Source organism: Neoarius graeffei, chromosome 26, assembly GCF_027579695.1.
Source record: "Neoarius graeffei isolate fNeoGra1 chromosome 26, fNeoGra1.pri, whole genome shotgun sequence".
NCBI lineage: Eukaryota > Metazoa > Chordata > Actinopteri > Siluriformes > Ariidae > Neoarius > Neoarius graeffei.
In genome coordinates, this window is record NC_083594.1 from 2,363,640 (window position 1) to 2,378,947 (window position 15,308).

Below are 15,308 nucleotides of genomic sequence, written 5' to 3' on the forward strand. Positions count from 1 at the left end.
AAAATCAGCATTGAGTGTCATTCTCGAGCGGCTCGTAGCTCTGATTTTGTCTTTCAGTTTTAAAGAGTATGTAATTTCAGCGTTTAACCGTCAACTTGTGTTTAGTTTTAATGTTTAATCAGAACATTTCATTTTTAACCGAAATTAATATTTAATCTAAAAGCATTTCATTTTATTAAGTATTAATTTAACTTAGTTTTAATGTTAAAGCATCTTTAATTTTTACTTTTAATCAAAATGTGTTTGATAAAACTAATTTTAAACTATGTTTAAGTTAATATTTAGTTTTTAACATTTCAGCATTTAAGTTAAAATTAATGTTTAAGAAGATTTAATTTTAGCATTTTAAAGCACGCACTTAACCTTAGTTTATATATTGTTACTATACACTGTTTAATTTTAATGTTTAATTTTAACATTTAATCTAAACACAATTTTAGCATTTTTTTTAAATGCATGTTTTAGACTAGAAAAGCACTTGGAGAGCACAGACCTCCGCCACGAATCCTTCAAAAAACCTGGGATCCGGATCACCGCCAAAATTTAATGGATTGTTACTTGTGCCCAGTCACACCTCTGGAAAAAATTTCAGAGCAATCCGTTCATTACTTTTTCCGTAATGTTGCTAACAGACAAACCAACCAACAAACAAACCAACGCTACCGAAAACATAACCTCCTTGGCGGAGGTAATAATAAATCTTCAGGTTCTTGCTGGTTGACTGATGAACGTTACGCTGATGGAGGACGTTACACCGATGAACTCGTCCAGGAGACTCTCTGGTATCCAGGTGAAAAGCGTCGTCTTTGGAAAAGGCTGCAGAATTCAGCTCTGTGAGGAAACCTGTACGAAACAACTCCATTTTAATTCCATAGCATTTTTATAAACCATGAACTTTACCTGCAAGTCTCAAAAAATCTGCATCTTTCTGTCGTTCTAAAAAAATCAAAATCATTATAATCGATAAACCTCACACCGTTGCTTCGGTACAAAGAATCCTTTTTATTTGAAGTGAAAGTGCTGTCGCCAAGTGATGGCCAACTTCATACTGGTTTTAATTCCGCAATACAACTTTATATAGCTACTTTCTAGCACTTTCCCGGTTACTAACAAAAAAAAAAAAAACTACTGCTGGACGCAATGTTAGCCGAGCTAATCAGTAAGCTAATTAACGTTAGCATGGTGCTGTTTTAAATTGTGACTAATGTGATGTCTTATACTAAACTGACAACGCACCAAGCTAAAGATTGTATAATACAGGCTTGTGATGTTGTGATCCAGGATCTATTTAGTTGATCCAAGTTTAAAGGTCTAAAGAATTCAGTTAGCTAGATTTTTTTTTTTAATATGCAACAGCTAGCATTCAGACAGGGAGAAAGCAAACAAAACAAACGTCTATTAAACTGTTAGAGTGGAAGTTTTGCACAGGAAGCTTGTCCAAATATATACATTTAAAAATATAATAAACTAAATATGTTTTTCCAAATTGGTACCAAAAACTGGGGGATTTTTTAACACTGAAAAAAAATTTAAAGAATTGTACACGCGATCTGACCGTCTTTCACACAGCTCCCTGTCGATGTCCTGCAGCGCTTTGCCTTTAGTCTCTGGTAGAAGGATGTAGATAAAAACAACGGCTGCTACTGCGATCACACCATACGTGAAGAACGTTCCAGAAAGACCCATCACATCTGAGGGAGAGAGAGAGAGAGAGAAGTCTATTAACATAAAAGCAGAGCTGGATTAGCATTGTGCTAATTGTATTAACTCTGGATTTGTCTCTGTACCCATGACGTTGAGGAAGGAGAAGGTGACGATCAGGTTGGCCGCCCAGTTAAAGCAGTTGCTCAAAGCAAACGCTCGTCCGCGCACATCTGCTGGGAAAATTTCACTCAGCACGACCCACGTCACTGAGGGGGAAAAACCTCATTAGAAATACTCCAAGAACCAAAATCATAGTAAGAGGTGTGTCTTGGGCAACACGGTGGTGTAAAGGCCAATTTATGCTGACAACGCAGTCCTCGCAGATAGCGTCGCAGATAGCGTCTGCGTAGCCCCCCCACCATTTTCCCAGACGCTCTGCGCGCACCTCCCAAAAATTGTGACCACCGCAGAAGCCTCGCAGACAAGAGAGCTCTGATTGGTCCACTCTACATCCGCTGTACACGCACTTCCGCTTCCCTACTTTCCCGGTTTGGTTTGTTTTCACAACCGCCATTTTTAAAAACACGAGCGAAGATGGAGCAGCACGAAGAGCGGTTGATCGAGGAAGTGAGGAAGTACGTACGTTGTGGCGGTGAATAACATCGCGCACGCCTATTACTCCCCGCTCAACGATAAATTACAACTGTCTGCGAAAAGCTATCTGCGAAAGCCTTGTCGCAAGAGCATGCTTTTCGCACACAGTTGTAATTTATCGTTGAGCGGGGAGTAATAGGCGTGCGCGATGTTATTCACCGCCACAACGCAAGGGGGCGCGAAGTCGCAAAATCGCTAGGAGTAGTTGGTGGGTGTGGTTAGTGGAGTGTTTATCCTCCGGTTACTTATAATGACTAGAACTGGAGTCGTATAGATGTACGTACTTCCTCACTTCCTCAATCAACCGCTCTTCGTGCTGCTCCATCTTCGCTCGTGTTTTTAAAAATGGCGGTCGTGAAAACAAACCAAACCGGGAAAGTAGGGAAGCGGAAGTGCGTGTACAGCGGATGTAGAGTGGACCAATCAGAGCCCTCTTGTCTGCAACGCTGTCTGCGAGGCTTCTGTGGTGGTCACAATTTTTGGGAGGTGCATGCAGAGCGTCTGCGAAGGGGGGGGGCTACGCAGACGCCATCTGCGACGCCATCTGCGAGGACTGCGTTGTCAGCATAAATTGGCCTTAAGTGGTGAGCACGGTTGCCTCACAGCAAGAAGGTTCTGGGTTCGAGCCCAGCAGCTGACGAGGGCCTTTCTGTGTGGAGTTTGCATGTTCTCCGCGTGGGTTTCCTCCGGGTGCTCCGGTTTCCCCCACAGTCCAAAGACATGCGGTTAGGTTAATAAAGGACGGCCTTGGGCTGAGGTGCCCTTGAGCGAGGCGCCGAACTCCCAACTGCTCCCCGGGCGCTGTTAGCATGGCTGCCCACTGCTCTGGGTGTGTGTGTGCTCATTGCTCGCGTGTGTGTGTGTTCACTGCTTCAGATGGGTTAAATGCAGAGGAATTTCACAAGTGTGTGATGAATAAAGTTGTGCTTTCTTTCTTTTTCTCAGTCGCAAATATCCTTCAAGATTTTTTAAATGTTTATTTATTCTCGATCAAAAACAAGAACGGGATCTTGATATTCTTACCATCAACTGGACTGAACATCTGTTTCATCAAACGTTATTTCAAGAGTGAAAGCAGTCCTATAATTCATAACAAACCATTCGAATACGTTATCATTTCTATAGTAACGGCTCATTTACAGGGACTCGTACAGCAGATGTGACACTAATAATAAACAGATTAAAAAAAAACGCATGCTAATCACTGATGGGGTGAAGATTTCTGTAATTTATTTAACACTTACAGAAGGAGTCTCCAGTGTCAGGACTCTGTAACGAAGTTTTCCGATATCTTCAGGTATGTTAGTGTTCATTACAAAGCGTCATTTAATTGTACTGAATTTCTCTTTGTAATTTACCAAAACATGATGCTCCTGAATTTTTTTAATCCATCAGAACACCTTTATATTGTCAATATTAAAAACACGCAACAGCTACAAACCATTATCCTCCGACATTAGCTAGCTTGACCACAGTCGTTGCCTAGTGATAGTGCTCTCTCAACTTTAACCGCATCAGCTGTGAGTGCGTCAAGTGTTTGACTTTTCATCTCGAGAGCAACAGCAATAAAGAACATTGTAAATGTTTATGCTTGTAAACAGAAGTAGAACTCCACGTACTTGGCCCGAACCCCATGGAGAAAGCAGCAACGACAGTCATCATGCAAAACAAAATAATCCAATTCGACTTCCCTGCGTCATGATGAAGTGCAGTCGTGTTATTATTCCCGATCTCAGAAAACACGGTGTTGTTGGAATCAGAGCTGCAGTGTTTCACCGAATCAAATTCCGAATATCTGCTCAGGAACCCAATAATCATCAAACCGACAGCCATAACCGAGCAGCCACCAATCAGAAGCGGCCTCCGTCCAACTTTATCTGCGCAGAACATCGCCGCCAACGTCGCGATAACTTTAATGATCCCGAGACCGAGCGATGCCAACACAGCAGACGCGCCGCTCTCGAATCCCACAGACTGAAAGACGGTGGAGGCATAGAAGAGCACGTTGGGCTGACCCGAGAACTGCTGGAACATGACCAGGCCAAGGCCAATCACAGTCCGGGTGCACATGTTATCCTGGCGCTGGAACAGATTTCCGATCGTGTACGTCTTCTTGTGCATTTGCGCTCCATTTAAAGTCCTGTTTTCAGTGTTCTCGTTTGGGAGCTGTATGATTGGCATGTGCTGAGGAGGCAGAACCCAAATCAAAACCAGCTGTGCAAGTGACGGTGCGACAGCCAACCCGAACATGTACCGCCATCCTTCCTGAGCTCCAGATAAGACGCAGTTGACTACATATGCGAACAAAATCCCAATTGTGACACCAACTTCATACAGAGTGACCATCAAACCCCTGCGTTCAGGTGAAACCATCTCCGAGACAAAGATGCAGCAGGACATCGAGGATACGCACATGGCAAAGCCCACCAGGACACGGCCAGAGATTAGCATCAGAAACGAGATGCTAATACTCAGGATCAGGCTCCCGCCAATGATCAGAAGGTTGCTCAGTAAGATGGACGTCCTCCTGCCATGACGATCGATTAGCCAGCCGCCGATAACAGAAGCCAGAATGGCTCCAATGAGGAGTGAGCTGACCACCGCCTCCTGCTGGACACAGTGCAACTGGAACTGGAACTGGAGCTGCAGCAGAGCCCCAGAGATGATCCCAAGCTCATAGCCGAACACCAGACCACCGAGACCTGATACAGCAACAGCAACGACGACAACCGAGCAACCTGAGGAAGAGAGAGAGACGGGTTTATTGGCACTTTGTCAATTACAGCCACTAAAGTTTCAAACCCGAGAGACGTTATGAACTCATATGAACATGATCAGCAAACCTGCAGTGATCAGAGTGGTGGTCTTTTTCTGAAGAATCTGTATTTGACCAATCAGTAATGATCAGCAACAAACTCCGCCCAAATATTTCCTTCTTCTCACTAAAACGTTTCCTGCAACTAAACTAAAATCAGTTCTGATTCCTGCTGGAGATCTTCTCCTAAAGTCAATGAGTTTCTCCATAAAATTGGATTCAAATGTGGAAAATGTTCTGAAGTTCTTGAAAAGGTTTCTTTTTTTGGAAACGTGCCGATAATTCCTGATTCCCTGAAGTTCTTAAGTTCCTGAAAATGTTCCTTTGGTGGAAGTGTGCATGAGGTTCCTTTAAAATGTCCTCCAGTGGAAAACCGCCAACAGTTCCCAAGTTCCTGCAGTCAAAATGTACCTTCATTGGTATTGGTGTGTGTGAGTGAGAGAGAGAGAGAGAGAGAGAGAGAGAGAACATTCCACCAGTTGCCAAGTTCCAGAAAATCTACTGCAGTTCAAGTTTACCTCGAGTTTATGAATTCCTGAAACTATTCTTTAGGTGGAAATGTACCTAAAGTTCCTGAAGATGTTGTTGTGGTACTTACAGTTCCTACATTTCTGGAAACAGTTGCCAAGTTGGAAGTGTGCAAAAAGTTCTAGAGTTTCTAAAAATGTTCAAGTACAAATATGCCTAACATTCCTGAAAAACTTTCTGCAGTGGAACCGTGTCTAAAGGTGACAAGTTCCTGAAAAAGTTCTTGTGATGGAAATGTACCTACATGATGCCAAGTTCCTAAAAAAGGTTCCTGTTGTGGAAATGTGTCTAAAGTTCCTGAGTTTCTGAAAAAGTTCCACCTGGTTCCTGACCTTTATGATATTGTGTCATTTTCACTTTGTAGAATATTGTGTTTCTGGAACACACTACGCTTGCCAAAGCTGGAACACTGGGTGATGAACCTCTCACTGGGTGATGAACCTCTCACTGGGTGATGAACCTCTCACTGGGTTTGCAGGAGTGTTTTATCGTCACACAATTAGCACAACAACTCATACAAACAATGAGATGCACCACAATTTAACACACAGTGAGAACGTTCTCCCCCAAAGTCACCAGTTCTTCAGTAAAGCAGGAGGTCAGAGCAGGACGTGGATGAAACCGTCAGCGTGCAGGTTGTTTATATGGACTGTTAACTTTAACACTGTTTTGTCCTTCAACTGTGTTTGCAGCTGAAATTAAACCCCAAAGCCGTCAGCGTCCAACACCACAAGTCTGATCTCCTCAGAGTCTCCGGTGTCTAATTCCATCATTTTGGACCAAAACATTCACCTGATATTAGGGTTCGAATCTTCCCGCTGCTCCGACAGCAAAGATTCAGTTTACAGTAACATCAGACACAGCAGTGGAGCAGCAGAGATCAGACTCACTCACTCACTCACTCGCTCACTCGCTCACCCATGATGGTTTTATTCTCAGGAGCTTCACAGCTTCATGGCGGCAGATGAAAGCAGCAGCAGCAGCAGCAGGGATTCAGACAGAAGAACAACGACAGATCTACAAAAACCAAGAAACCTTCATTATTAATCTGTGTGTGAAAGAAGAAAAACAACAACAGGTTACATTTGTTTTGATGCTTTTGCTCCTTTGAGCTCCTATCAGCCATTACCATGGCAACCCTTTTGTTGACGCTCCTGATTTAATCCCACTTCAGGTTGCTGAAGGGGAAAAAACCACCTAATTAGCATTAGAAACAGCATACAGTACAGGCTCATATCAGGTCCTGTTTAGGATTAAATTCTAATCTTTTGGATTTGTCTTTTTTTTCTTGAGTCAAATTTCACACAACAGACTTTGATCTTAGGTTAATTGCTCATGTAGTTAATTAACTGTCATAATTAGCATCACCTCCTGCTTGATCATTCCTACAGTTTGGAGGTTTTGGTCACTGCAGGTAAGTTTACTCTCAGCATTATGGTTTTTTTTTTTTTGCATGTTTCTGGACTGAACATTAATTTTTGACCATAACTGAGAAATTACAGGGGAAAATATTTAATTTGTAGCTAAATGGAGCTTCATGTGTTTGAAGAAAAAAAAGTCAAGCAAAATACTCTGGGGCAACTGATTGAGCTTCATACTTTTCTAGCTCCATCTTGATGCATGTTAAGGGGGAAAATTATCTTTATTTTTCAGGGAAAAAAAAGAATTTTGTGTTAAGATGTTTTGCACGTGCATTAGGGCTGTGCGATATATCGCGAAAATTCTGTGTGCGATACATAAAATTATTATATCGTAACTATCAAGTATTTTATGGTCATCTTCCGACTTGCGTTTGTTTCGTGTTTGTTTAAAACCTTTCCCGGTGGTTTTCTCCCTGTCCCTCAGGCAGTAACGCGAGAGGCTGCCTAAGGGTAAAGAAAACAAAAACGTCACGCACTCGCCAACCAATCCCGGGCGACGTCTCGGTGCTGAAAGGAACTTCCGGGAAGATTTCCTAGTTTTGGTTGTGTTGTCAGATTGGGCGGTTTTAAGTGTGTTTTGGCGGGTTTTGAACATATTTTGAGCTGGAAAGCGTCAGCAGTATCTGGCAACACTGCCGGCGGGAAGATTTCCTGGTTCCGGTTTACAGCGCTGGCAATTCAGCGACAAATTAAAAATGGAAGCGGATGAATTGGTTCCTAAAAGAACTAGTAAGGGGTCAGTCATCTGGCATTTTTTTGGATATCGCGAGGAGGACGTGGAACAGCAAATGCCAGTTTGTAAAGTGTGCAAAAAAACCTGTCATCACGAAAGGCAGCAGCACTACAAATATGTTCCATCACCTGAAACTCACCCGGTACAGTATGAAGAGTCTCTTAAACTCCGAACTACTTGCCCACGAGCTAAAACCCCCCACGAGCTAAACAAATGACCATAGCGGCCTCGTTCTCCAAAGCCCCCCATATGAGAAACCGAGTCAGAGATGGAGAGCTATAACGGATGCAATCACTAACGTCATTGCCGAAGACATGATCCCAGTTAGTATAGTGGAAAAAACAGGCTTTCAAAAATTACTAAACACACTCGATCCCAAACATGAGTTGCCTGGTCGCAGACATTTTACAGAGAAGGCAATACCGGAATTATACACATCTGAGAGGCAGAGCCAGAAAACATTCAGTTCAAAAGTGTGCAAAGAGAAAGATGTTTTGCAGATCTCTCTCTTCTCTCCCTCAATCTCTCTCTCTATTGTGAATGTTCCAGTGGTTCTCAGTAGTCAGGTTAATAGCTTGGAGATCTATTTTTTTAAAATAATTTAATGAAAGAGCACTTTTCTTATTTAGGCTAAATGTCTCTCAGTGTTGAGCTGCACTTTATTGGTTTGAGCTCTGAGCAGCTCTGTATTGTGTTGCCCCTTTGTTGCAATTTTCAAGATTGTTTTTGCAGTTTGTGCCACATCTTTGTTGAATAAAAAGTCTTATTTCAATTCAATTGCGATTAATCACCAACATGAAAATTTAAAGTGTGTTGTTGAAAACCACCTGTAAAGTTAACCAAGAATGTTATTTAATCTGCAGGGATTGTAGTGAAAACAGTAAAAGTTAGATTTCATGGGGTCCTTTAGAGGAGATTTAAATATATCGAGATGTATATCGTGAAATGGAGAAAATGTATCGGGATATTCATTTTTTCCCATATCGCACAGCCCTAACGTGCATTTTATTTACATGGGCTATTTAATGTCGCTTTAAAATATTTTTGTCTTGTATTTAAAAGTTGTGTGTATTTTTAGAAAAGGTTATCACACAAATCAAATAAAAGTTATAATAAAATTATTTCACATCAAAAAGCTGTTTGTTTTCCTCCTGCAGGGTCCTGAGGCTTAATCACTGAAACACTTCTCTCTCATATATATATATACACACACTACCGTTCAAAAGTTTGGGGTCACCCAGACAATTTTGTGTTTTCCATGAAAAGTCACACTTTTATTTCCCACCATAAGTTGTAAAATGAATAGAAAATATAGTCGAGACATTTTTCTGGCCATTTTGAGCATTTAATCGACCCCACAAATGTGATGCTCCAGAAACTCAATCTGCTCAAAGGAAGGTCAGTTTTATAGCTTCTCTAAAGAGCTCAACTGTTTTCAGCTGTGCTAACATGATTGTACAAGGGTTTTCTAATCCTCCATTAGCCTTCTGAGGCAATGAGCAAACACATTGTACCATTAGAACACTGGAGTGAGAGTTGCTGGAAATGGGCCTCTATACACCTATGGAGATATTGCACCAAAAACCAGACATTTGCAGCTAGAATAGTCATTTACCACATTAGCAATGTATAGAGTGGATTTCTGATTAGTTTAAAGTGATCTTCATTGAAAAGAACAGTGCTTTTCTTTCAAAAATAAGGACATTTCAAAGTGACCCCAAACTTTTGAACGGTAGTGTGTGTGTATATATATATATATATATATATATATATTTTTTTTTTTTCCCTAAAATGTTCAGTTTGTTATAAAGCACTAAAAAGTTCACAGATTAGTGCTGAACGAGAAAGTCACTCTTTTTGTAATAATATTAATAATAAAGTAATAATAAATCATCACCACCACACCTGGGCTGGAGAGATCCAGGTGATACACAAAAGATCTTTTCATCCAAGCTTTAAAAGTTTAAACTTCAGCAGGTTTGAGCTCCAAATCCCCAAACCCAACCTGTACAAAGACCCAGAAGATGTTTAATTTAATGAGTTTCAGAGACTTGAAGTTGTTTCCAATAAACCCCTCAGTGTGGAATTGTAAAACTTTACCAAGAACATTTTTACTGATAAAAGTTACATTTCTACCTTCAGCCAGTGTTTGGATTTAATGAGATTCCGTGTTGAGCTTCATCAGAGCACAGCAGCTGGAGATAAAAAAAAAAAAAAGCCCACCTTTTTGTTAATAAATAAGTGACTTTTTCCTTATTCTGTATTAATCCACCCTTCTCTGAAGTTTTTCACTGTTTATTAAGTTGCAAAAACAAAAAAGATTTCATTTAAAATATTATTATTAAAACATTTTTTCTTTCTGAACTTCATTCCTCCACACTCTGGGTTTAGAGAGTTTGGGTCAGCTGGTTGCCCGATTGAGGGATTTTACGCTATTTACATTACTTATTGTAAAAAATAAAAAGGTCCAAAACTGGGAGGGAAATCTTTTATTTACTATAACTTGCGTTAGTTTGGAAATGCTCGGGTTTAGTCTCCTCGTGAACGCGCTTTCTGCTGACTGAACCATTCAGCTTTAACATCTTTATCCCATCACACAGTCTGAGACACGAGTCCTCAGAGTTTCTGTTTCAATTCAGGAAAATTCTGAAAATCCTCGAGTTACATTATAAAGTATATTATAAAGCTGTCAAACAAATTGTAGGTAAAATTTGTGCATGGAATATGAGATGGTTAAAAAAAACAGGATTTATTGTTAAATCTCCAATCTGGCAACCCTGTTTACGTGGCACACGCAAAAAAAAAGAATTAAAATAAAGCTCGAGTTACAAAGAAATCGTGAGTGAAGTCGCATTTGGAGAGATTTACTGTTGAGAAAATAATATTATGGTTTTAGGAATGATGTAAATTAATATTTAAAGATTTAGAGGAATAAATATTTACAAAATACTTATTGGAGAAAGTGTTCGCACGGGTCTTAAGCGACATAGTTATTTCGTAATTAAGTATATATCAATTTTGATGATAAAATGCTTTCTAGACAACTTTTTTTTAAAAAAAAATCATTATTTTATTTTCAATAACTTTTTTACATCTTTTTCAATGTAAGATATTGAAGTTGACGTCGCATTTCCTGTCAGCCGTCACGTTTGACCCGGAAGTGAATATGACCGGTATCATGGCGGAGGAAGACGGTGTGAGCGCGCGCTCGTTGCTGCCGTATCTGCGCGGGGCCGAGCTGATTAAACAGGGCGCGGAGGCGCGCGTGTACCGGGTCCGGTTTCTGGGGAGGAGAACCATAGTGAAGGAGCGCTTCCCCAAACGGTACCGACACCGCGCGCTGGATGAGAAGCTCACGCGCCGCCGCACGGCTCAGGAAGTCCGGTCCATCCTGCGCTGCCGGAAAGCGGGTCGGTACTGTCGCGCACGAGTCATAACAGCAGCCATTAATAATAATAATAATAATAGGAGTGCAGACTCCATGTTGGTCATTTAAACTTGACACTCCTGCAGTTTATCGCCCCGCTGCTGAATCCTGCGCTCTGATTGGTCAGAAGGTGTTGATTAATTCTCCTGAACAGCAGCTCTGACAGCACAGGTTTATGGTAATGAGTGCATTCTAATACTGTATCGTTTCCATAGTAACAGCTCGTTCACAGGGGCTCGTCCTTGCCTTGAAAAAGACCTTGCCTGATTGAAGAAAAACCCCAAAGTTGATTATTTTCCCACAACAGCACGTCCCCAAGTGTTTTATTCCTCTTATAACTGCAGTTCGCCAACAGTTATGCTGCGTTCATGTGCTATGGGAAGATGATATTTTCCAGTTGGGAAGTGGTATTTACCAGTGTGTTGTGTTCACATGCTTTTGTTCATTCATTCATCCATTATCTGTAGCCGCTTTATCCTGTTCTACAGGGTCGCAGGCAAGCTGGATCTTATCCCAGCTGACTACGGGTGAAAGGCGGGGTTCACCCTGGACAAGTCGCCAGGTCATCACAGGGCTGACACATAGACACAGACAACCATTCACACTCACATTCACACCTACGCTCAATTTAGAGTCACCAGTTAACCTAACCTGCATGTCTTTGGACTGTGGGGGAAACCAGAGCACCCGGAGGAAACCCACGCGGACACGGGGAGAACATGCAAACTCCACACAGAAAGGCCCTCGCTGGCCACGGGGCTCGAACCCAGAACCTTCTTGCTGTGAGGCGACAACGCTAACCACTACACCACCGTGCCGCCCCATGCTTTTGTTGTTGTTGACAAATTAAAGATGGTGGACCAGATTCAGAATCAGGCCTGTTATTTGGCTAAAACAATTATAGATTGCCTTGTTCATCAGCTGCAGCAGGAATAGGAGTTATCAAAAGGTAAATAATGCTGAATATTTCCTGATCATGACAAGTAGAGATTTTCTTAACACACTGAATGCCACGCAGTTTTTGGAAATTTGGCTGTAGCCACAATGAGAGTAGCCAGTATCTAGATCATTGTTGGCGTTCTTTGGACAGCCACAGAATATTTTGTATTAGGCTATAATATACATATTATTATAATAATATAATATAAATAACATGACTCGTTTAAAAGGTGAGAGTCAGCTTTCCGTAGGTGAAAACCACTTCTTTCTTGGTTCATAAGCTAGTCTTGTACCGCTCGCCGCCATGTTGAAAAGGTTAAAGTTCATCTCATCTCGGCAACTCATCTCATCTCATCTCATCTCATTATCTCTAGCCGCTTTATCCTTCTACAGGGTCGCAGGCAAGCTGGATCCTATCCCAACTGACTACGGGTGAAAGGCGGGGTTCACCCTGGACAAGTCGCCAGGTCATCACAGGGCTGACACATAGACACAGACAACCATTCACACTCACATTCACACCTACGCTCAATTTAGAGTCACCAGTTAACCTAACCTGCATGTCTTTGGACTGTGGGGGAAACCGGAGCACCCGGAGGAAACCCACGCGGACACGGGGAGAACATGCAAACTCCACACAGAAAGGCCTTCGCCGGCCCTGGGGCTCAAACCCAGGACCTTCTTGCTGTGAGGCGCCAGCGCTAACCACTACACCACCGTGCCGCCCATCTCGGCAACTCGTGTATCAAAATTTTCTACGAGTTGCCCAGTGGAAAATACCACAAGAGGGGGCGTTCATGTGTGCTTTCCATGTCGGCGTTTGGTATTTACCATAATTCCCATAGCACATGGACGCACCACTAAGCCAGTATCTCACTGGGCTGCGACAGCTTGCCACAAATTGCGAATGTCATTCGCGAGAGAGTTTCAAAGGTGTCTTGAAACATTCGCGGGGCTTCTCGATTTCCTCACGTGAGTCGCAAAGTGTCGCTCCTTCATCACTGAAATTTTGAACATGTGCAACAAAATTTCTCTCAAAATAGCCGCAAATGCGTCGCTGGTGTCGCAAAGCCATCGCAAACCCTTCTCAGGTCAGTTTCCATGAGGCTTCCTCTACTTCCCTGCCTGCCGAGGGAAAGCCGGGCTGCGACAGCCTGCGACTAGTTGGAGACACAACAATTGCTGTAAAATATGCGAATATCAATTCAGTACGATTCCAAGTGAAAATTGTCGCTAATTCACATATTTTAATCGCAATTGTTGTGTCTCCAACTAGTCGCAGGCTGTTGCAGCCCAGTCAGATGCTACCCTTACATTTTTTATTGACTTTTTTGTTTAGGTTTGCATTTAATTTCAGTAAAACAAGTTCGTTTCTGTTCTTACTTACATTATTGCAGCTGTAAACAGATGTTCCCTCACCAACCGCTCTTTAGTTTACTATAGTGTATTATTATGCTGCCACTGTGTGTGTGTGTGTGTTCCCCATTTTCGACCAACCGCGAATTGGTTCCATTCTTGTTTGTGCACCAAATTTTGAATTGTTCAGATCATTTCAACCAAAATAAATCTATTCAGAACCTGAAAAGTTGGTTCCCAAAATATGGACCCAAAATCTAGCTGGTTTTTCCAACGTGAGCCGTGACCTCATCAGTGGGTGTGTCATTAGTTTGGAGAGGAAGTGGAGTACTGCAATGGAGAACGCAACAGAAAAGAAAAAATGGACTGAAAACAAACATCTGCAGCAACAGAACAAAATCTCGCAGGTAATCAGTGCCATCCTGCTCCCGTTGTGAATTGTGCCACGCCCTCCGTTCATGACACATCCTTGATTACAACAGTTCTGTTAAAAACTGGTGTAAACATGGGTCGGTTCGTGAGCTGGCACCAAGGTTCAAAGGATCCAAAATGGAACTGGTTCAAGAACCCATTCCCTGTTGGTTGAAAAGGGGTTTGAGTGTCGCTGTTTCCCGGCAGTGTCTGTGGTGGTGTGATGATGTGGTTCCTTTTCCTCTGACTGTTACTGCTCACTGATACTGGAGACTCCTTCCATGACTGCCCTGTGAATGAGCTGTTGCTATAGAAACGAGGGCTTTAGTATAAACCTGTGGTTTGGAGCTGCACTACTGTCAGAGCTGCTGCAAGAGAAAACTAATCAACACCACCTGAGCCCAGGATTGAGCAGCAGTGTGGCGTAAACTCCACCACAGTATGGTCCTGATTTATAGTGTGGTTAAGGTGATAGTCCATCACCTGCTGATGGGTGTGAAATATTCAGCTTGTGATCATCAGCGCACTGACCTGTGCAGGTGTCTCTGCAGGTATCGCAGCCCCCGTCGTCTACTTTATGGATCTCAGCACCAACTGCATTTTCCTGGAGGAGATCACAGACTCGGTGACGGTGCGTGAGCACATCGCAGCCGCTCAGGCTTCGGGACAACCAGCCGAGTCTCTGCACCCCCTCGCTGAGAAAATGGGCCGAATTCTAGCGAAGATGCACGATGAGGACGTGATCCACGGAGACCTGACCACCTCCAACATGCTGCTGAAGCCGGAGCACTCCAGCGACCTCGCCCTGCTGCTTATTGACTTCGGCCTGAGCTTCGTCTCGGCTTTACCCGAGGATAAAGGTGTCGACCTGTACGTGCTGGAGAAGGCGTTTCTCAGCACACATCCAAACACAGAGACTCTGTTCCAGAAACTTCTGCACAGTTACACCGCCGCGTCCAAAAAAGCTCCACCAGTGATTAAAAAACTGGACGAGGTCCGACTCCGAGGGAGGAAACGGTCCATGGTGGGATAAAAGAAAGAAAGAAAACCTGACGAGTTTGAATGTGGTCAAACATTACAGTTTGTTTTTGTAAATAAAAATCTTTTTTGGACGTTGATTAGTTGCCTGATTGTGTGTTTGTGGTATGTTGAGTGTTAGAAAGTTGCGAAATTAAACGCTTAGCTTTCAGATTAACACACTCCAAACTAATTAATGTTTATGAACAGCTGGTTAATGAATATTAATGCGAAGGCGGAGCCTCTAAGTGACTTTACAGTGCTTTTAAGTGTGTAAGTTGTATGTAGTTTAATTTGTTCTCTGAATATAATGAACTACGATGTTATGTGCTATAACATACTACTTTTATGACACTAAGCAAA

The 15,308-nt window shown here is 42.4% G+C and overlaps 2 protein-coding genes across 3 annotated transcripts; one reads left to right on the forward strand and one right to left on the reverse strand.

Moving 5' to 3' along the window:
- Window positions 1–348: 348 nt before the first annotated feature.
- On the reverse strand, window positions 349–10,012 carry slc2a10 (solute carrier family 2 member 10). Of its 2 annotated transcripts, XM_060910951.1 has the most exons (7): window positions 9,932–10,012; window positions 9,701–9,800; window positions 6,560–6,658; window positions 3,918–5,036; window positions 1,788–1,910; window positions 1,556–1,691; window positions 349–843 (listed from the first exon to the last, which is right to left on the reverse strand). In XM_060910951.1, the coding sequence occupies exons 3-7, from the start codon at window positions 6,561–6,563 to the stop codon at window positions 750–752; spliced, it is 1,476 nt and encodes a 491-aa protein (XP_060766934.1). In that variant the 5' UTR covers window positions 6,564–6,658; window positions 9,701–9,800; window positions 9,932–10,012; the 3' UTR covers window positions 349–749. The 2 variants fall into 2 exon arrangements, with proteins under 2 accessions (XP_060766934.1, XP_060766935.1); XM_060910952.1 differs by lacking the exon at window positions 9,701–9,800 and having other exon boundaries at window positions 9,932–10,009.
- A 943-nt stretch (window positions 10,013–10,955) lies between these two features.
- tp53rk (TP53 regulating kinase) lies at window positions 10,956–15,046 on the forward strand. Its single transcript, XM_060910658.1, has 2 exons — window positions 10,956–11,205; window positions 14,480–15,046. Exons 1-2 carry the CDS (start codon window positions 10,962–10,964, stop codon window positions 14,959–14,961), a joined length of 726 nt encoding a protein of 241 aa, XP_060766641.1. The 5' UTR covers window positions 10,956–10,961; the 3' UTR covers window positions 14,962–15,046.
- Window positions 15,047–15,308: the final 262 nt, after the last annotated feature.

Bases quoted from the DNA above. Each gene is read 5' to 3' on its own strand.
- tp53rk (XM_060910658.1), top strand. From the start codon at position 10,962: ATGACCGGTATCATGGCGGAGGAAGACGGTGTGAGCGCGCGCTCGTTG. The intron at 11,206-14,479 runs GTCGGTACTGTC...GTGTCTCTGCAG, and splicing joins CCTGCGCTGCCGGAAAGCGG to GTATCGCAGCCCCCGTCGTC.
- slc2a10 (XM_060910951.1), bottom strand. The intron at 1,911-3,917 runs GTACGTGGAGTT...TTTCCCCCTCAG, and splicing joins CTCCATGGGGTTCGGGCCAA to TGACGTGGGTCGTGCTGAGT. The intron at 1,692-1,787 runs GTACAGAGACAA...TCTCTCCCTCAG, and splicing joins CTCCTTCCTCAACGTCATGG to ATGTGATGGGTCTTTCTGGA.